The sequence below is a fragment of the Chelmon rostratus genome, chromosome 2 (genome assembly GCF_017976325.1).
Source record: "Chelmon rostratus isolate fCheRos1 chromosome 2, fCheRos1.pri, whole genome shotgun sequence".
NCBI lineage: Eukaryota > Metazoa > Chordata > Actinopteri > Chaetodontiformes > Chaetodontidae > Chelmon > Chelmon rostratus.
The window spans coordinates 14,585,589-14,606,679 of NC_055659.1; the positions used below are offsets into that span (position 1 = coordinate 14,585,589).

Below are 21,091 nucleotides of genomic sequence, written 5' to 3' on the forward strand. Positions count from 1 at the left end.
ATGCTGAGCGTAGTCCTCTGCCCCAGGTCGTTGGCCAATTCTGCCCATTACTGGCCTCTTCACATGCTCCTGCTGGAGCTGCAGATGCTAGGAGTCCTGCCCAGCATCTCCAGATTACCACCAGCGGCCAAACGCGAGATCATATTGGACGGGGACTTGGTCATTGGAGGCCTGTTCCCGGTACACCACAAAGGCGACGGGACGGAGGACTGTGGTAAGATCAATGAGGAGAGAGGGATCCAGAGACTGGAGGCCATGCTGCTGGCGCTGGATGAGATTAACTCCAGCGATCGCATCCTTCCCGGCCTCCAGCTGGGGGCCCACATCCTGGACACCTGCTCGAAGGACATGTACGCTCTGGAGCAGTCTCTAGATTTCGTCAGGGCCTCGCTCACCAAGGTGCACGACCCAGGGTTCATCTGCCCAGACGGCTCCAGACCCATCCAGAACGAGGTTCCGCTGGCCATCTCGGGGGTCATTGGAGGATCCTACAGTGATGTTTCCATTCAGGTAAATGAGCAAATTCATTGAATGCATTTGCAGAAAACAGCAACACATATATGCAAAATTACACATAATCTTATGTTCATGTACACCATACTCAATTAATTTATCATTTTAGTGTCCTAACCATAGCCTAACCATATTTCATTTGCCATTTACCACAACCTTTGCTTCACCTTAACCACAGAGTAGCACAGATATTACAGACAGCAGACTTTTTAACAATGAACGTCATCCAGGGTTATCATCCAATTGGTGGTTAATAGGTAGGTGTCATATTACTGTTACCTTTTTAAGCTGCTCACCAAACCGAAGTCCAATGTTTCAACTACAAATTTGATCATTCCACAGGAAAATAGAAATCATTGATTAATAATTGCTGCAAATTTTTCAACGAGATTTCAATTTTAAGGATTTAGCAAATAATTTGTAACTCTAGGCACTGTAACACCACACAGAAAACCCATTCTTAATTCATGAAATCACAATTGCATTCATTCATTCATTCTGACACGAGAATGGATAAATTTGAATACCTCACACCTCACACGCTCATGCTGAAAATGCCTTGCACCTCCACTTTCACCAAGATGGAGGACCGAGCCTTCGGCGAGAAGAGCTTTTGCTTTGGCTGGAATAAAAATCCACCGGGGATGATTCTGTTTGAAGCATCAGCATTCACAGAGACATCCATCTCCTTGTCAGCGACTTCATTTCTGCCTCACAAAGAAAACTGACCTTTCACACACGTATGAAAGGCTGCCAGAGGCAATGAATCTGAGGATAATTGATTAATTCTGATGGCCCTCACTCGCCATAATTGCCATGATGCACTGGGTGTTAGTGAGTGAGGTATACAGTAATTTGGTTACACTTTCCATTAACTTCAGTTCACAACACATTTATTGCATGCTCACACACACACACACACACACACACGTACACACACGTGAACATTTAACCCTAAAAACGGCTAAAAACGTCCGCTTCATGAGCGCATTTCAAATTACTCGGAGTCGGGTGAAGATTATGTCATCAGGGTTGATTGTGAAGATATAAGGATGCTGATGATTCCAGTGATTCCCAGCAGGAAGATGGAGATTTACTGGCAAGCGCATGGAGGGGTTTAGGGTGGTGAAATGTATTTTAGTGCATAATTAGCGCAATGTAAAACAATGAATGCACAAGACCCAGCTTGTTAATTCTAAGCACCTACAGACCTTTCAGGCTCTAAAAGTCACATTAACGAGAAGTGACTGTCCTTGTGTCATACCAACGCTGAATTACTAATTATTAATCAGGCCATTTATACTTGTTATTTTCCATCATTCTTTTCACGTTTACATATGGGCTGACTTTTTTTCACTGCAATTCACTCATTTTCTTTTTTTAACATATCTTCTGTTCCTTAAACATTCACATTCCTTTGAAAACATGCTATATTTTGCTCTCATTTTAAAGGAATAAATGTTCAACGTTTTGGGCACTCAGATGAGAAGATGGATACCAGTCTCTTGTTCGTCTGTTAAATGAAGCCACTGGCCAGAAGGCGGTTAGCAGGAAAAAAGAGTGGAGGGAAAAAAAAAAGTAAGAAATATCCTTATCAGCCCCTCTAAAGGTCACCACTTTATCTTGTTAGTTTCATCCATACAAACAACCAAAGGGTAAAAACAACACGTTGTGGTGGGATGCGGTCTCCTGGCTGTACAGATACACACAGATATTAACAGACATGTCAAACTACTCCTTTCAACAACCTTTTATTCCTTTCAGGTTGAGTTTTTTCTTCAAACACACTTTTAAAATCTATTTAGGCTCTACATGCATTTCAGTTCTTGACTAAAATCTGCTGTATGTATGGACTTCGTAACCAAGTCTTGTATAATTCTCATGGATTTCTCTTTGGAGTTTGGGATTTGATTTATAATACCTCCATAGCTGCACACAGTAAGTGATATATGGGAAATAGTGATTGCCTGAATAAGTTGAGTGCTGCAGCCTCTTTGACTGTGATTCCCCTGTTAGTGTCTGCTAAAGCAACGTCAGAATGCGGTCCAGCCTTGGAGATGTTTGCCAGGAGTCCATAGTGATGACGAATGCGTCACGTCAGTGTGAATGGGGAGTACAGTCAGACAGACTGGACTGAGGATGTCCTCTTTAGCGTGCCATGTTGGAATCGTTTAAGCCCCATTGAACACAAGGCTCTTGTGCTTGGAAAGGAGTGAATAATATGGATCGTCTTCTCCGGTGATGTTGACGATGCTTTGACAAGAGAACAGCATGTTTTTAAGAGGCATGAAAAGGGCTGTGTGTGTGTTAGTGTGTGTGTGTGTGTGTGTGTCTCCCCCTGTGAATGAGTCTTCAACAACCACAGAGTCCCAAAAGTTCAAAAAGAAACTCACTGCTTTTCAGTGTTTTTGTATGAATTTGAATACATACCTCTAGCATCAGTGCGCTCAACGGTCTCTTTGTTCACTTCCTGGGCACCACAATGAGTGGAGCCGTGAGAGCGGAGAGGAGCCCATGGTGGGATCTTTCTGAGAGGTCACTGATTTACACAATCCCTATTTATCCCAGAGAAGCACTTTGCAGCGATGAAGAGCATTACGAAAGCGAGGAAGACGAGAAGTGCCGGGGACTTTCCCGGGGAACTTAGAGAGGAGCTGCTTTTCCCATCTGCGGGGGGGGGGGGGGGGGGGGGGGGGGGGCACCTCCATTGGCTGGCAGAGACGTGTCCACCTGCGTGTGGAGAGGAGGCTGACCAGGGCCGGGGACGAGATGTGGGAAAGATGGTGGGAGACGAGCCAGTTCCTGCTCAGCCTCAAAAGGATTCTTTCATAATTGGCCCAGCAACATCTAGGAGGCTTTCATCTCCTTCTTACTCATCGTGGTGTATGTTGTCGTCCTTGTTTTCTCGCTGTTTCTTTCTTTATTGCCATCTGGGATGTTACCTGTATAGAATCGGCCATGAACGATGACTCAGTCCCAGCAGCCTACACATTTTACAGTGATCAATTTAACCAAGCTCATAATGAAAAAAGGACAATGAAATCATTTTGAACCATGCCACACTTTCCCTGCAAAAAGAATATCATAAAAAAGATTTGTATCTTCAAATTCACAAGCCTCTATGCTTTCACACTCACAAGCGCAATAAAAAGGTGAAATCTGCTTGGAGGCATAATCGCAACTTTTGTCTTCAACGTGCAAATGCCTGAAACTGTTGCACACGCTTCTAATAACTTAACACACATGCACACAAAGAATAGTTGTTGCAATAATCAGTTAAGAGTCAGGAAATCCTTGCAGAACACTTCAGCAGCCTAAACATGAAATGCGCCCCTGCTGTACGAGCCGCTCTCCTTTCAGACGATGTTGTTGTTGAGAATCTGAGATCCTGAAAATTGAACATCCTGAAGTTCATATTTCAAAAACACCCACTAAATCCTTTATGACAAGAGAACAACACATTAGACAAACTCGGGGAAAAGCTGCGGGGAAGGTCTTCAATAATTTGAGGTTATAAGAGTTCATATCTGTCCAGTATATATTGATGTTTAATATTTTTGGTTTGCGGTGGTTTATTAAGTCTGTTGACGTGCTGTGAGGAGGAACTGGAGAGGGCTCTGTCTTTATTGTGTTTCCGTCTTCACAGATTGCGTCGGGCGAAGAAAAATCCTGCTTTGGTGTTAGCTTCAAAAGGGTCTTGTTTATCATTTGATACATTACAGCTGAATCCCCCCTCCTGCCCAGCTCTTCCTCCTCTCCTCTCCTCTCCTCTCCTCTCATCTCCTCTCCTCTCCTAGAGACTGTTATTTTTGAACTGGAAGTTTTAGCACATTCGGAGAAAAACAGCTCAGCTCCCTAATTAGCACATCAGAATGTCATTCAAAGTGAAGGGAAACACCGTAATGACTTGAAGGTTCGTTAGAGTCAAGACCCACGCGGTCAATAATATTACTAGCCTATCGATTTCCAGACGCACCGCGCTTCATCTTGTCTGTCTTAGAGCTGTTGTGTTTTTTCACACGGTATCACAGGAATAAATTACCGGTCTTTGCTTAGAACCTGTGGCTGTTATTTAGAACTGTGCCTGACTGGAGCATGGCACCCCAGTCTCAATAACGGTAAGAATTGCTGGACTTATCAAGTTGATTTCATAAGTGCTGGAGGCCAGAAGTGATATTTCAAAGCTTTAAGCTAAGCAGATGATAAAGAGCAACATTTTTCACAGATACATCCTTGTACTTGAGGGTGGCTGGAAAGGTCGCTCTTGTGCTGAGCATTGTTTTGCTGGTGGGAGGAAATAATAGGTAGATGTAAGTTTAATGTGAGGAATTGTCTCCTCCTGAAATAGCGCATGCAAGCAGATCAGCCCGCACATTTCCTTCTGCTGCTGCATTCCCCGCAACAGAGGCGCTAATATTAAGCCACAGCTCTGACCCGCTGCAGATGTGAATAGATGCAGTGCGGTCGCATGTATGAAGCATACCTGTTTACGTGTGCATCTGTTACTTTGAATATCTTATCATCTGTTCAGGCCTCTGTTGTGTGTTCACTTCTGTATTTGTTTGTGTGTGTGTGTGTGTCTCTCTGTGTGTTTATGTGGGTTGTTTGGGTGGGTGGGCGTCTGCAGATGCAGCACACATAAAGCACATTGAGTTGACTTGTGAAGATGCCTTGCCTTCACTAAACAATACCTCACATGAGATCACATCAAATCTGAAGTCAGGCCAAAAGATACTTTGTGTTGTTGCCCACATCTTCAAATCAAAATAGACTGCCACAGCCTGTCTCCTAGAAATTCTGCTTACATATTATGTTACGTTCTGATGCAAGTTTATTTTGAGTGAATAAAGCGCCAAAGCTTAATAATGCTGTAGTCACTACTAGCAGATATCCTATTGCAAAATTAGATATTTTGAAAACAAATTATGTTGTCAGCCAACATTTTTACTGATATGTTCAGTATCAACATTTTTGCAGCATGCCAGATACCTTAATATATATTTTTAAGATAATTTTCAGACCATTGTCATGTTATAGCAAGCATGTTTTTCTTTTTATCATGACCTATTTTCAGTTATTACCTGATAAGAAACATTTCTTGTTGCTCTATCTTGTCGTATTAATAAGAAAAAGATTGTAGCTGACATCAGCTAGAAAAATAAAAAAAATAAATCATATTAAATGATCACTCTAGTTAGACTTTTCTCTCTTCAGGCAACAATGTGAGTTTCTTGTTATAACAACATTCCCACTTGTAAATAAAGTTTGTTTTAACAAGATATGTTCATTTCGTATTGTGATATAGCAAGATGAAGTGAAATGTTGTTATTACAATAGAAACTGTTTCGGGTAAAAACTGGATAATTTGGTATTGATTAATTATAAGAAAATATTTCATAACAGCATGAAAAGGTGGCAGTACTACTGTGTCTTTAACAGTTCCTCATTCTGTTATAAATATAATCTATTACGCTCCCTTTACCTTTCCTATTTTGTTGCATACAAATGTAATTTCTATGAGACACGGTTGATTCTGTAGATCTAAAAAAAATAAAAAGGAATAGATCAAGCTTAAAATCCTGACCTCGAGATTTTTCTATGACAATCAATTGTGGGTATCATTAGCATGCTAAATGTTACCTGTGTTTAAACTAATGAACGGAGGGTGGAGGGATCCAGTGAAGCTGCTTCAGATCAGAAATAATCCTCAGCAGCAGCAGCAGATCGCTGATCCAGCAGATCCATGATAAAATGGCACAAGCTATTGAACAGTCCACACTGCCACCGGACTTCTGCTGTTTCAGCCATCTCTTCACAGTTGACTACAGCATGATTTGGCTTTGAAGCTGTTTGCTCCCAGTGGATGTTTGGAGTGCTGCATGCATTAAAATAATGCAAACCTGTCTTTGCCTTTGACTGCCATTTTCTTTGTTATGGAATTATAACATATTGATTCCAAGATTTTCACATAACGAATGCCACTTCACTTAGAAAGGCATAGATTTGAATTTCTTTGCTTTTTTTTTTTTTAAGATGGGTGAACATCATGGGTGTCAGCTCGATCAGCATTTTTACCCATTTCCCTTCTCGCTTCACTTTGTGAGATTTCTCTGTAGGAATAATTTCTCATCTTCAGAAATTGAACTAGTTTATTCCCAAATTGGACCGAACACAAGCTTGGCAAGGATAATTTGGGCTACTGCAACATCTGTGCTTCTTGTTGAAATTAGAAGGCATTTTAGTACCATGCTGAGAAGAAAAATTATGTTAAGGTACAGAACAGATCATCGAACTAGTTAAACTGTATTTTGCCTCAGAATTGAACTCTAGTGTTGAATAACTTTGCAGCCAGATTAATTAATATCATCAGTAAACACAGTGTTGCCTGCACGTCATTACATGTGCAGTGTTGGATGTACTAACACATCTATGATTCATACTGGACATTTATTTTGCTACTTAATGCAGTCACATTTTACTAATATAATTCAAATACAGTCCATTATACCAAACTTAGTCACAGTGTGCAGTAAATCCATTATGCATAACATGTATTTCTGGTCCTTTGGTAAGTGGCTTGCTGGTGCACTGTAAATGCTTAAGTTTCACTCTGCATGCCATCTACTGTATCCACTGTAGGGCTCAGCTTGACAGTAACCTCGGGGACATACAGATGGACTTTTCATGTTGAAAAAAATCATGACAGACACATGAGTAAGAGACTGCCCATGTTCCAGCTGTCGCACATCTTCCCTCAATGCTTCTGCTCCTTTCAAGGAACACTCGCCTCGAATCCCATAACACTGCTCCTCACGATGCATCTCGTACCCATCGTATCCAGCACTCACTTCAACCTCAACCACGGTAGAGTTTATGGTTTCGTAAGTCTAAAGACTATGATTTGAGGAGCTTGACAGTGTTCTTTGTGCGCAGTTGGTTTTTTTTCCCCACACTGCAAGAAAGCTCTCCAAAACAAGAAAAAAAGCTATAAAATGGGAGAAACAATGCTTAAATCTGCCAACAGAACAGGAACAATTATCAAAGCTAGTTTTTCAGTAGAGGGGATCTTTAACTAAAATTTTAGAGCAGGTAAGTTTCTTTATATAGCACCTTTCAACAACAATTCCTTTCAAAGTGCTTTACATGCGACATAAAAGTCATTAAGACAGGCGATAAACAAACACAAGGCAATATAAAAAGACACATCGATAGGATTTAAAAGAATAAAAGTAAGTAAGATAAAATGGAATAAAACAGATTATAGAGGAGAATAAGAAGCACAGAGCAGTTACAGTGCAGTGGGAGATTTATGTGCCAAATTTAATTTAATAGAAAGCAGGAGAATCACATCCAGAAAAATGTATTTAAATTTCAGTCTACTGTGAAACTGGCACTGCACCCAGAGTCTCTGAGGACATGAAGGTTTGAAATATGAATAATATGACAAAATCTACAACATGGTAACACAATATGAATTAAATGATACATACTAACTATTCCATTCATTTTACACTTTGGTCAAAACCTTCTTATTAGGATTATAGTCTTTTTTTTGTTTTGTTTTGTTTTGTTTCTCCCAAATATTCAGTTACTGAAAACAAAAACTTGTAGTCCCTTTCTGCCAAACAAATTGTTTAGATTAATGGTAATAAAGCTCTTTTTTGACATTTGATGACATATGGTATTTGTAGGATATTAGTCTCTGTATGCAACATTATGCAATCTGCAGTGAATAATAGAGCATGTTCTTTCTTGCTAGCAACTGTACTGCTGAGACTCTGAATGGACATTCTGGGTTTAAAGTAACGCTGAGGGGAAGGAGGGATACATAGAAGGAAGCATCACTGTTTCACTAATGAACCCACTAAATAATAGAGCAAAAACAAGACCTAAACCGCATCAACATGATATATTAGATATAACCTGCAAAGCTAATGAGGTCATTAATCGAATTAATGTGATGATTTGCAATTCTTCGTGTAAACTGCTTGTCCTCACACAACAAACAACCATTTCTACATCTCAAAAGAGATATTATTTTAACAAGATTAGTTTATACAGTTAATATGAAAATATATGCAGGCGGGTGCCTTAAAATCTAATCAGACCACCTCATACAGGGAGGCTGTGGTGTAAATTTGCCTCTCTCATGCATTATTTCTTCGATACTGTGGTCGCCAGCTTTACCTCATTTGGGGACCACTTTTGGATTTTAAACCAGTGGACCATGAAGAGCACCTAATTGGAGCCTCGAATTACTGCAGTTGTGATCCAAACAAGTTAAATTGGTTTGTATCTTTGCTAGGGATGAGTTCAGGTGAGGGCAAAGTCAAGGGTTTAGGTACAGTATCAAAAACAATAAAATTAGCGTCAAAGTGTCTGCAAAGCTCCTTGCAAACTATACCATCAACTAGATTGGCGGGAATTAATTAAGAAATTGAATGCAAAGTTTGGAGTTTGTGGAGTCTCATGCAGCGAGAGCACATTTACACCATGATACCCCTGAGCCAGAGCTGTGGTTATGTTCTTATGTGACTTGTTGATGGAGGAAGTGAGAGGGAAGTATCGCATGAGGACGAACAGACGGTTTCTGTCACACACTCCAGTGCCGTCCTGAAAGGTGCGCTGTCAAGCTCCAAGAATCTATTGATGAAGGCCAACTGCTTGCCTGGAAGCCCTGCAAGGGGAAACTACCTTATTACCATGCAGGTGTGACTGACTGAGTCAGTGATGCTGCTCATATGTTAGCCTGCTGCATACAAAATACAGTATATATCCTCAGCATCATAAATGCATATGTGCAGGGATCCAGTCAGGCTCCCCCATACATTAACTATGGAAATCACATCTCTCAGTGGGTAATTTGATGAGACCTTTGCCCTACATTTGACTAGAAGCAGTGGAGGACTACTGCAGTGCGCTTGTCTAAATACATCATATTTACTCCATTCATCCCCCTCAAGAGCTTGTAGTACGCCTGTGTTTTCTGCTGGCTCTTGTCTTTGGGGTGTTTTAGCTGAGGGAGGTTAAGCACACGGCCGCTTGCAGATCAGGGTTAATGTCAGTAATTTCTGAGGCAAAACAGAGTGTGCGCACATACAACATAGAGCAGTCTCCTCTGTTTGTCCCAATCCAGTAATGCATGTTTACAAATGCTTCACCTAATATTAAGGCTGGCCGTCGCAATGAAGAGGTGAACGGGTGTGGAGGAGATAATTGTGCGATCAGAGAGAGCAATGCAAGAAAACGCCCGAAGGAATTGAAATGAAGAAAAAGGGTCATTAGCCATGCTGGCAGCTTTGTGAGGTTGTATTTATACTGTAAGCACAGCGGTATGTTAATGCTAAAATGCTCGAATGATAATGCTAACATGCTGATGTTTAGCAGGTATAACGTGGCATGTTCACAGTCTTAATTAAGCATTTTAGCAGTGAGTAAAGCACTGCAATGAAGGCCATTTTGTCTTTATTCATGAATTGCTTCATTATTTTATCATTTGTTCCTGAATGCAATTTTCCATGTTAATATTCTATTATTTGAAAGACTTTGTCACATTTTTCTTGGATTATGCTCAGTATTCTTATGATAAAAAATCTAGCATTTGTATGCAGTATATTGAACTTGGCTAAAAGTTTAAAAGTTGAGCAGGTTACCTTGCTGACCTTAGCAATTTAACACTTAACACAAAGTACGGCTGATGCTGATTAAGTCACTCTTAGGGAACGTGAATGTATGCGCCAAATGTCGCGGCGATGAAACCAACAGATTTTGAATTACTATATGTGGACCAAAGAATCTTGACTAACATGTTCAGGGCATGACTGAGATGCAGAAGACTGTGATCCTAACGCACCTATATCACACTATAGATTGATAATATCACAGACAGGATTGATAGCTCTGTTTACGTTCTCAGGGGCTGTATTGAGTGAGCTGTAACAGAGAACGGCACTTTTAATCGCACTCGGTTTAAGTGTGGAGGCTTCCAATTACATCCGTAGGGATGCCATTGTTTGGGAAGCCTCCCGGCATACAATGATGCCCCAGGGAGGAGGTAGCCATACTGGAGCTCATGGGTATTCACTAATCACCACTGAGTCTCATGAGGAATCCCTCGAAATGACAAGTTTTCACCAGCTCTCTGTCACACATAACTCTGCAATGCTTTGTGGGAAAATAATTGCAGTGGATTTATGTTATGACTGTGGCATAATTATTTCAGCAGGCTTGTGTCCAACACAGACGCCTGGCTGAGTTTTCAGTCAGATTGTCATCCATCCCCGTTGAACTCACCATCAACTATCATCCCGACAAGGAAATCAATACATTTGTCTGGGTTAGGTGGGCATCATGACGTCTGACAGAATCTGTCATGAGCCTTTAATGACTTCACAGAATGGCTTTAACTCGAGAAAGCAGCAAAGCATGCTGATAAAATTCTTATCGCTGTGCCATTGTTATCTGGCACTATCTGTGAGGGGATTTGTGGCACTAGCTGCCGGTGACGTGGATCCCTGACAGAGTAAACAGTTTGAGATAGAGCAACACTGAATTGTCGCTGTTTCCACTGCCAGCCTTCACCACAGAGCTAAAGCACAACAGGCAGCAGCTCTGCCCTTTAATGGCTCCACTTCACCGCCAGACCAGATCTATATCTACAAGTTAAAAAGCGGACTTGAGAGATTTGAAATCCAGCATTGCGGCATTTTGTTGACTCAAAGTTGTCAGCTATCATAAGTCCAATTTAAACCGCAAGAATGTGTTGTGCTTGCAAGCAGCACAAGCCTCTGCATCTGTATCACTCATAAAGTGGGATAATCTAAACTTTTAGAACAACACTGGATAAAATGTCTACATGTAATGTGAAGGATGACAAAAAAACAAAGTCAAAGATAATTATCACCCAAATATGCAGCTTCCCTCAGCTCTATAGAGCTGTGGAATATATTTCAGCTCAATGTTTTGCTCTTCTGGCCTGCAACTTTACTGTTTTGGGTCACCTTCACCGTTCTGCTAAAGTGCTAAATACTTCCCTCAGGAGTTGGTGGAGACCAAATAGAGCTAAAAGGGAAGTGAGTTTTGACAGGTGGCCAGAAACATGACTCTGAATGATGATACTGGTGGATGTATAAATGCCAAATTTACTAAAAAGGTGCTAATACATCAGTGTTGTGTTCACAGCTCACAGTTCTGCCGCCCCTATGGTGCCAAAAATGAATTATTGCATGTTTTAAGAATGTTTTTGTTGAACTTAGTGGTTTTAAAATGCCCCACGGGTCAACTAGAACATTATCACCAATAATAATGAATGAACTCCTATGAATGGCATTAGCCCTGCAATTTATAAACTATTCGCCAGGAAGTACTGCTAAGATTTCCCAAAGTATAGCTTGTAGGACCCCATCGAATAAAGTTTTCCCAGGGCATTCTGGTGAGCAGTAAGATGCATATCATGGAGCAACAAAGTCCTTTATTTGATTCTAGCAGGGGTCCGGATAAAGGATTTGCAAGTATGAAATGAGGCTTTAAAAGAATGTAATGAATATTTTCCTTCTCTTTCTCCAGGTGGCCAACCTCCTGCGATTGTTCCAGATCCCTCAGATCAGCTACGCCTCCACCAGTTCAAAGCTCAGCGATAAGACCCGCTATGACTACTTTGCCCGCACTGTGCCCCCTGACTTCTACCAGGCCAAGGCCATGGCGGAGATCCTGCGCTACTTCAACTGGACCTACGTGTCAACGGTGGCGTCAGAGGGCGACTATGGCGAGACCGGCATTGATGCCTTCCAGCAGGAGGCCCGCACTCGCCAAATCTGCATCGCCACTTCGGCCAAGGTGAGCCGCTCCATGAACCGCCAGGGCTATGAGAACGTGATCCGCTCTCTGCAGCAGAAGTCCAACGCCAAGGTGGTCATCCTGTTCACCCGCAGCGAAGACGCCCGTGAGCTGCTGGTGGCTGCTACTCGCATGAATGTCACCTTCACCTGGGTGGCAAGTGATGGATGGGGAGCGCAAGAGAGCGTGGTGAGGGGCAGCGAGTCCGCAGCAGACAGGGCTTTCACCATCGAGCTGGCCTCCTACCCAATTAGAGAGTTCGAGGACTACTTCACCAAGCTGAACCCATACACCAACACGAGGAACCCGTGGTTCAAAGAGTTCTGGGAGCACCGTTTTAGCTGTAGCCTCCAGGAACCTGGCTGCAGTGAACATAGCCTACGAGACGGAACTTTCGAGCAGGAGCCCAAGATCATGTTTGTGGTAAATGCAGTCTACGCCATGGCCTACGCTCTGCACAACATGAGGCAAGCTGTGTGCTCCAACACATCCAAGGTCTGTGACGCCATGAAGCCGGGTAACGGCAAAAGGTTCTACAAGGAGTTCATCTTGAAGACCAAGTTTGAAGGTAGGCATAGCAGTGAAAGCAAACACAGACACAATGTTTCAGTCAAAGAAGAGTGCTTGTATTACTCATACCTTGGTCATGCAAAATTATCTGTAAATAGCTGAGAATGGGATTCAATTCATTGTGAACGTTTTAATGTAGAGCAAACAGGGGGCTGCGAACAAGCATGTCACTGGATTAAGACTTCAAATGATTTCCCCCACAGCACCGAAGAGGGATTTGTAATTATTCAATTAGCAAAAATAATGTATTAATTAGCATGGAGGAATCAGTGGGAGGGCAAACTATCTAGAACATACTATTCTGAGAGTAGTGGATATTGTTCGGATGAATGAATACTCACATTTAGATGAACTTAAACGGTAGAAAACCAGTATTTTGAGTATTTATTTAGTGCAATTTAGCAATTATATGCAAGGACAGTGATTTTCTTTTTTTTTAAGTTTCATTTTAATGTTTTTAAGCGTCAATAAAAATCTGAATAGAATACACAGTACCATTATTAGTATTATCAGTTGCTAACTTAGTTAAATTACTAAATTAGTTGTAGCCTTGTAGTCTTGTCAAGACTTTTTAAAAATCCTTTATAGCAGTTTTAAGTCAACATTTCTGTATATTTGCTTCCTACCAGCTCCATTCAGGCCGTCGGACGGAGAGAGCATGGTGCGCTTTGACTCTTTTGGCGACAGCATCAGCCGCTACAACATCTTTCATTACCACAAAGAAGATGGGAAGTTCATCTACAGGAAGGTTGGCTACTGGGACCAGAACCTGACCCTGAACACCTCCCTGGTACCCTGGCGTGGCCTCGTACCACCCACTTCCCAGTGCAGCGACCCCTGCAGGAAGAACGAGGTGAAGAGCATGCAGCCGGGAGATGTGTGCTGCTGGATCTGTATCCCCTGCCAGCCCTACCAGTACCTGCAGGATGAGTTCACCTGTGCTGACTGCAGCTTCGGCCAGTGGCCCCTGGCTAACTTGACCGGCTGCTATGATCTGCCTGAAGAATACATCCGGTGGGAGGATGCCTGGGCCATTGGGCCTGTCACCATCTCCTGCCTCGGCATACTGTGCACTCTGTCTGTAGTGGGCCTGTTCCTGAAACACAATGAGACGCCTGTGGTGAAAGCGAGTGGACGTGAACTCTCTTACATCCTCTTGTTGGGAGTGCTGATGTGCTACCTTATGACCTTCATCTACATCGCCAAACCCTCCACCGCTGTTTGCACCCTGCGCCGACTGGGCCTTGGCACCTCATTTGCAGTGTGCTACTCAGCTCTTCTAACCAAGACCAACCGTATTGCTCGTATCTTCAGCGGGGTGAAGGATGGTGCCCAGCGGCCGCGCTTCATCAGCCCCGCCTCCCAGGTGGCGATCTGCGGCGCTCTTATCTCCTGCCAGCTGCTGGTGGCTCTTATCTGGCTGCTGGTGGAGGTGCCAGGGGTTCGGAAGGAGGTGAGCCCAGAGAGGCGAGACGTGGTCACCCTCAAATGCAACAGCAGGGACTCCAGCATGCTCATGTCACTCACCTACAACTGCATCCTCATCATCCTCTGCACGGTCTACGCCTTCAAGACGCGAAAGTGCCCCGAAAACTTCAATGAGGCCAAGTTCATCGGGTTCACCATGTACACAACCTGCATCATCTGGCTCGCCTTCCAGCCCATCTTTTATGTCACAGCCAGCGACTACAGGGTAACTATCTACGAAATCGTTTTTTTTTTTTTTTTTTATAAAGTCAATTGAGTGTTTATAATTTAGATCTCTAGAACGTCTGAAGCCCGCTGTAGTGGAATAATATAAACAAAGTCTATAAATTGACTATCCCTTGTGTGTTTATCCTTCCTAAAGAAGAAGGTGTCACTTGCAGATTCCATTTGATCACCGTCACCCAGACCCATGAAAGAGCGAGCTTTCTTTTCATGTGGCTTGAAGGATCTTTCAAGACAAGAACAAAGACTCTGGAGACAGATCAGGCTAGAGTATACAGATAGAAATAATTAATGACAGTCAAACTGATTCATTGAATCGCGGCTTTACTAAATGCTTAATGACATGAGTTGACAATGAGTTTCTCTTATTAGATACCAAGACTAAATCATAGCTGGTCCTACGTAGTGAACTCATCAAATCGTGTTATGACATGCAGTAAAAATAATTTTAAGCAGGGACATTTAGTGGCGCTGTCTCTCTAATAGTCACAGGAAATATGACATGTCTGCTGCGGAGTTGTCACAAGGGGATAAAGTTTTGCAGCCTCTACACAAATGGCTAAAGGCTTCATTTAACCTGGATCACACAAATGGCAGTAAATAAATGGGCTGACTACATGCATAACTATTACTGGATTTGTCTGAAATGCTGCAACGGGCCAAGAGTTTGAATATACATGTTTTTTTTCGGAGTAGAAAATTTATAGCTGTGAGGGTGAATTAATTTATTTCTCCATGCAGTGTAGAGTAAGACAAACAAGACAAAACAATGGGCATGAAGCTGACAGACCATGCAAGTTATGAGTCCTGGTGCCTTAGGCAGACTCAAGGGTACTGCCACAGCATTTGGTCAGCAACAAGGCCTTTGCTGTGCAAACAGATGGGGGGGAGGTCTAAGATCACACAAGCTTTGTATCATCATGAGGTACCTCAGGCTTTTCATGTCTGTGGTGATCAACCTCCCTGGCACCCAAACGGCGAGCCGAAAACCTTTACTTTTCCTGATCTCCGGTGGGATATCTGAGGCCGGCCGAACACTGTAGAATATAAGGCTTCATACTGAAGGGGCAGCACACACAGTAATTGAAAGAATGGGAGGTTTGGCAGTGCAACAGAGACCTTCATGCTTTGGTTCTGTGTGACACCAATAATAATGGCTGAGGGTTCAGTTGCCACATTTCAAATTAGGGTTGGATAGCACAGAAATATTCTAATGAGACACTAGCCTTGTTGCCCAGTGAATCATGATGAACTCAAGGTTTCACAGATGGTTACAATTATTCTGTTATGTTCAGAAACCTTTACGTGGAAATAATTTCAAATCTCCTTCTCCTGTACATGTCATTCCTCTTGTTTGATTAAAAGCCAACATTATCACAATGGTTTTCTTTGCTGTCAGTTTTAAAGTGAGTGCACAGTAGGGCTCACACAGCGCTGTATCACTTCCTGCTGGTGCTTCAGAATTATTTGTATAAAAACTGTTAAATGGCTGAAAGAGATAAGGAGCTGCAGACAAAAGACAAGTGAAGTAGTGTTACCCGCAGGCCTGACGGCATTTTCGCAGCTATTTTTGTAGTCGATATGTTTGAGGACTTTTCATATTTCTGCAGCATTGTTGTTGTTGTGCGGCATGTTTAGGAGGGATTTCACTTCATGCTGTGGTTCTGCAAATAGAAGTTCCTGGACTGCAGGGGTAACCAGTGGGGTGGGAAGAGCTGGTGCTCAGGAAGATGACCCCAGCAGTCAGCTCACATTAGCAGCTGAAATATGACTAACAAGGCCCTGACTTTCCAGGATAGCCAGCTGTGCTTATTTCACATCCTTCCCCTTGCCCTCATATTAATGCGCATCCAGATACACAATTAGAATTGCTAACATTCATAATTGCAAACTTCACACACATACACATAATTGGAAATGGAAATGTGGCTCATAATTCTGGAATAAAAAGAGGATGAAACATGAAAATGACATGAGAGATTTCTGGTTTTGTTTGCTGCAGGATTCAGAACCTGTGGGCAAATTAAGGACAAATCCTCTAAATTTTGCAAATGTAGAAGCAACTTAATGCGGCGAAAGCACATGCTCTGACACATGATCGTCTGTGTTCATCATTAAACTAAAAAAACAAAGTGTTTTTGACCCTGGATCAGTTTTAATTCACGTGAAAGCAAGAAACCGATCAAATTAGCATGTAAGATAATCCCCCACAACATTCAGGCCCGGAGAGCCCAGCAAGACAATATTGATTATCTAATTAGCTATTTATTTGTAATACAGGATAATTATGTGCTATAATTGAGTGATAAGGATGTGGTGGCAGAGATGAAGATAATGTGTGTGACCCTGATGTTAAGCCGAGGAGGAGGAGGAGGAGGAGACGTGTTTTGTGTGTTGAAAGATAACGATGTGATGAAGAGCACATAGGGTGCACAGTATATATCTGACGGAAAGGCCATGATTGCTGTCGGAATGGTTTTTGTTAAAGACGGAATCGAGGAAACTGGTTGAATGATTTGCGGATAAGCTTTAAAAGGGACAAGATTGGATTAAAGATTTTGTGAGTAACGAGAGAAAAAAACGAATAAAACTGTGAGTGATCTCACTGGATCAAAGGCTGTAGTGAAGTAACAGGTGAGTGAGTGAGTGTGAGTGTGTGTGTGTGTGTGTGTGAGACTGAGTGTTAGTGCGAGGAGTGCCGGAGCCAGGTGGCCTTTGAACAAACGTCATTAGTCCTTTCGAAGACCAAGGTAGAAAACCCAAGCGCACGCTGAAATATTCATCATCACCCGCTCTGCCGCTGTCTCTCCTCACAGGTGCAGACCACCACCATGTGCATCTCCGTCAGTCTGAGCGGTTCGGTGGTCCTCGGCTGCCTCTTCGCCCCCAAGGTCCACATCATCCTGTTTCAGCCCCAGAAAAATGTGGCCTCACTCCGAGTCACAGCCAACCGCTTCAGTGCCACAGTGTCTGCCTCTGCCTCCGCTCCCAGCTCCAGCTACTCTAAAGGTACACGTATCCGCTGCATCTGGTACTCATCGCGCTATCCGGCACTGTGCAAAGAAAATGTAAACACCGCCGCAAAGACATCTGTTGGCAATTTCAGCTGCAGCCTAATACGTAACAACAGTTAAGGTTTCCAAAATAGGATGTAAGCAATAACAGTGCAATCAACAAGGGAATTGTGACCTGACTTGCAATATTTTGTAAAGCACCACCAAAAGTTGGTGCTGTACAGTATTGCTGCATGTTGCATTTGTTTCAGGGGCTTTTACACATATTTAATGAAACAGGACTCTAAGCACAGAAACCTGAGTATGAAATAGCCAGCCAAGTTTTTTCCCTCTGGTTTTGCATCAGTGTGGCTAAGCAATTAAAATCCAGCCATTATGTTTCTTTTCACGTTGGATAAGTCTTATCTAAAGCTGATTAATAAAGTGACGGGCTAATTCACAGCGCAAGCATCATAAATAAACACAGACATGGAGTCTGCACAGTTTTTTGGAGCAAGGAGAGCCAAACAGCGTATAGTCCAAACTACAACTGTGCGTTTAAAGCTTAAAGCTTAACTGTTATTACTTCACCCTGACTAAAGACATTTTAGTCATCTAAAATGAATGTTAATATATTAACATAATACATGACAGCCCGGGGTAGGGGGAGTATTCAAAGCTTTTACTTCAGTAAAAGTATAAATACAACAATGTTAAAATACCCAATTACTTATAAAAGTCCTGCATTCAAAATCAAAATAAAAAAGCACGCAAGTATTTGATATGTCAACAAACTGCTGCTGCGATTGTTATATTGTTATATATTATACTGAATTTATGGTAAAGATGCATTTATATGTGTGTTAGTAACATTTTACTATTGTAGCTTGCCAAGTTGGAGCCAACTGTAATAGTAGTAGTGTAACAGTGGCGAGTGGTTTAAAAGTATAATATCTAACATTTCCACATTAAAAAATTACTTGATGTAAAAACACAATGTTGTTAAGTTGTGTTCTTATATCATAAAAATGTTTCCAACAATGTTCAAACCAAGAGAAATCAATTTTACACACGATTGTATCGAGGTAACGGTGTGTTTCACTTGGCTGCCTGTCAACGGCGACACAGGAAACATCAGACGATACTTCAGAGTGTGAGGAAGGAAGTCGGAGAATGTCAATAAAACTATGAAAATAAAGGAGGTTGTTCCGCAATGAAGACAATATCTCCCATGATCCCACGCTGCTTCAAGATTTCATCAAACTATGTCTTTTGTTTTAAGTGTTCTGATTTAAACTGTTTCACACTTTCTGAGCTGATTGCATGTGTTTTATGTAGAGTGTTAACCAACATGTACCTGTCAGATACAGCAAGTGTGTAGTAGAAGCATAAAGTAAACGTAAAACAGATGCACCAAAGTAACATACAAAATTGTAAATACAATAGTTGAGAGTCATTCCTGTGGAAGAATCTGAACCCGCCCAGCACAGACTCACCGGGCCCATGACCGTCCATTTCCATCACTCTGCTCACAGCTTTTATCTCTGGTTTACAGTTCTGTTTCCCAGCAGCGGAGAAACTCTTGTCTGGCTAACGTTGCTGTTTTCGCTCTCCCAGGATCAGCCTCTAACTACGTGCCAGCGGTTTGTAATGGCCGCGAGGTGGTGGACTCTACAACATCCTCTTTGTGAAAAAGGTCCCCCTCTAAGGACAGGAGACCGTCCCATCATCGACCATCATTGAACAGGGCCGTGTATGACGGAGCACCCCCCGCGCCATCCAACATGCTGCAGAGAGATAACTCTGTCTGGGTAGACTGACTGACTGTGGCAAGAGTAACTCTAACTGTGAAAGCTAAATGATGTTCCCACGGTGAGCAGTGTGTATCTATTGTAAAGCCTTTTTGTATAGATTTAATATGCCGTGATCTCCTTGGTTTACAGATAGATGTGATTAAATGCACCGTGCCTTGTCCTAAAGAGTCTTGTTGTCAAATGGGTGCTTGTGAAGCAATAGTGTCATACAAAACAAAAGGCTGTTCTTATCTTGTCCTTACAGTGCTGTGAATATATTCAAATGTTGTAGTCAATGACAAAAAAAAATGCTATGAAATGAATTTAGCCCTTCTGTTGAACAAAATATGTGACTAACCATAGTGAACGTGATGAAAAGTAGGCAACTAGACAATATAAAGGACATGTGTTAATGTAGACTGGTATAACAGTGTGTGCTTTCCTGTAATTTATGTAAATAAAATGTTTTTTTATATATATATTAAAAGATTAAATGCCGCTGTGTTTGGGTTCACACTTGCAGCTCTCGGTCAAACTAAATGCAGCAGTTCAGTGAGCTTTTTGCACAGGGTTTGAGTTTTTTTTCCCCCCTTCTTCAAAACCAAATTTCCTCACTTTAGAACGTCTGTTATTTCAGCTGAATTGACTGGGTTGTTATTATCATTCGGTTGCTTCCTCTGATAAAAAAAAAAAAAGACAAATCAAAGACTTTTTTCAACAGGTGCAGCATGATTTTTAATTCTGCTCTAACACCATGACTTGAATTTGGTGCTCGGATCTCAAAGCTGTAACTACTAGTTGAGTGTGTACAATTAAAGATGTGCAGTGCCTATAAAATATAATCACCCAAGTTGGACTTCTTCATTTTTTTTACTAATTAGAGTTTCCTCATTGTAATAACCTATAATCTATAAACAGCCTGCCTGGTCTGTTTTTACATCCAGAAGTCACTTTAATTACAGAATGAAGTGTCACTGTCAGTTTGCTTAACTGTAAAGGAAGAAAATATGGCAGAAATGATGTTTCCATACATTTCTGTTCAAACTATTAAATAATGAGTAAAAACACAATTATGTACCAGTGAAAAGGACAATTATGCTTCTGCAGGAAAAGATGAACGCAGCGCAAATACAACTAAAGCTTATGTTCTCCAGGGTTATGTTGATCAATCACTCATTTGAATGTGATTCAATGCTTTCAGCACACTTATGCTACTGTTATAAGACAATGTAAGCTACCTGCTATTCGACATCGACCGTTCTAATCTGGCTGTATGTCTTATACTGCTCGTCACATTCCTTTGCAAATGTTAATATGGAGGATTTAAACGATTCTGCAGATCTCCTACCAACAGAGATAAATGATTCTCCTGTTGAGTTAATTGCAATTTTTATGTTTGAGGCTGACAGGCTGACAATGACCTACGCAGAGGCAGTTACCATGACGATAGGGGACTAAACGTATCACTTTAGCAGCCCCTAATGATTAAAAAAAAAAAGTGATGTTAAATTTTCCCAGCTGACACTTTAGCAGCAAAACTTCGAGCAGAGATCTAAAAAAAGGAGTGAAAATAATTAAAGACAAAAGTTTGGATCATATGATGTAAGAGAGTCTTGGTCAGCTCGGACAGGATGTACCGACAATACAGCCTCTTCTCACTTATGGCCCAATCCAGAC

At 41.9% G+C, this 21,091-nt stretch overlaps 1 protein-coding gene across 1 annotated transcript; it reads left to right on the forward strand.

Annotated features, from left to right (window-relative positions):
- Positions 1-19,312, forward strand: grm2b (glutamate receptor, metabotropic 2b). Its single transcript, XM_041953489.1, has 5 exons — positions 1-510; positions 12,079-12,916; positions 13,548-14,611; positions 17,445-17,637; positions 19,239-19,312. Exons 1-5 carry the CDS (start codon positions 1-3, stop codon positions 19,310-19,312), a joined length of 2,679 nt encoding a protein of 892 aa, XP_041809423.1.
- The last annotated feature ends 1,779 nt before the right edge of the window (positions 19,313-21,091 follow it).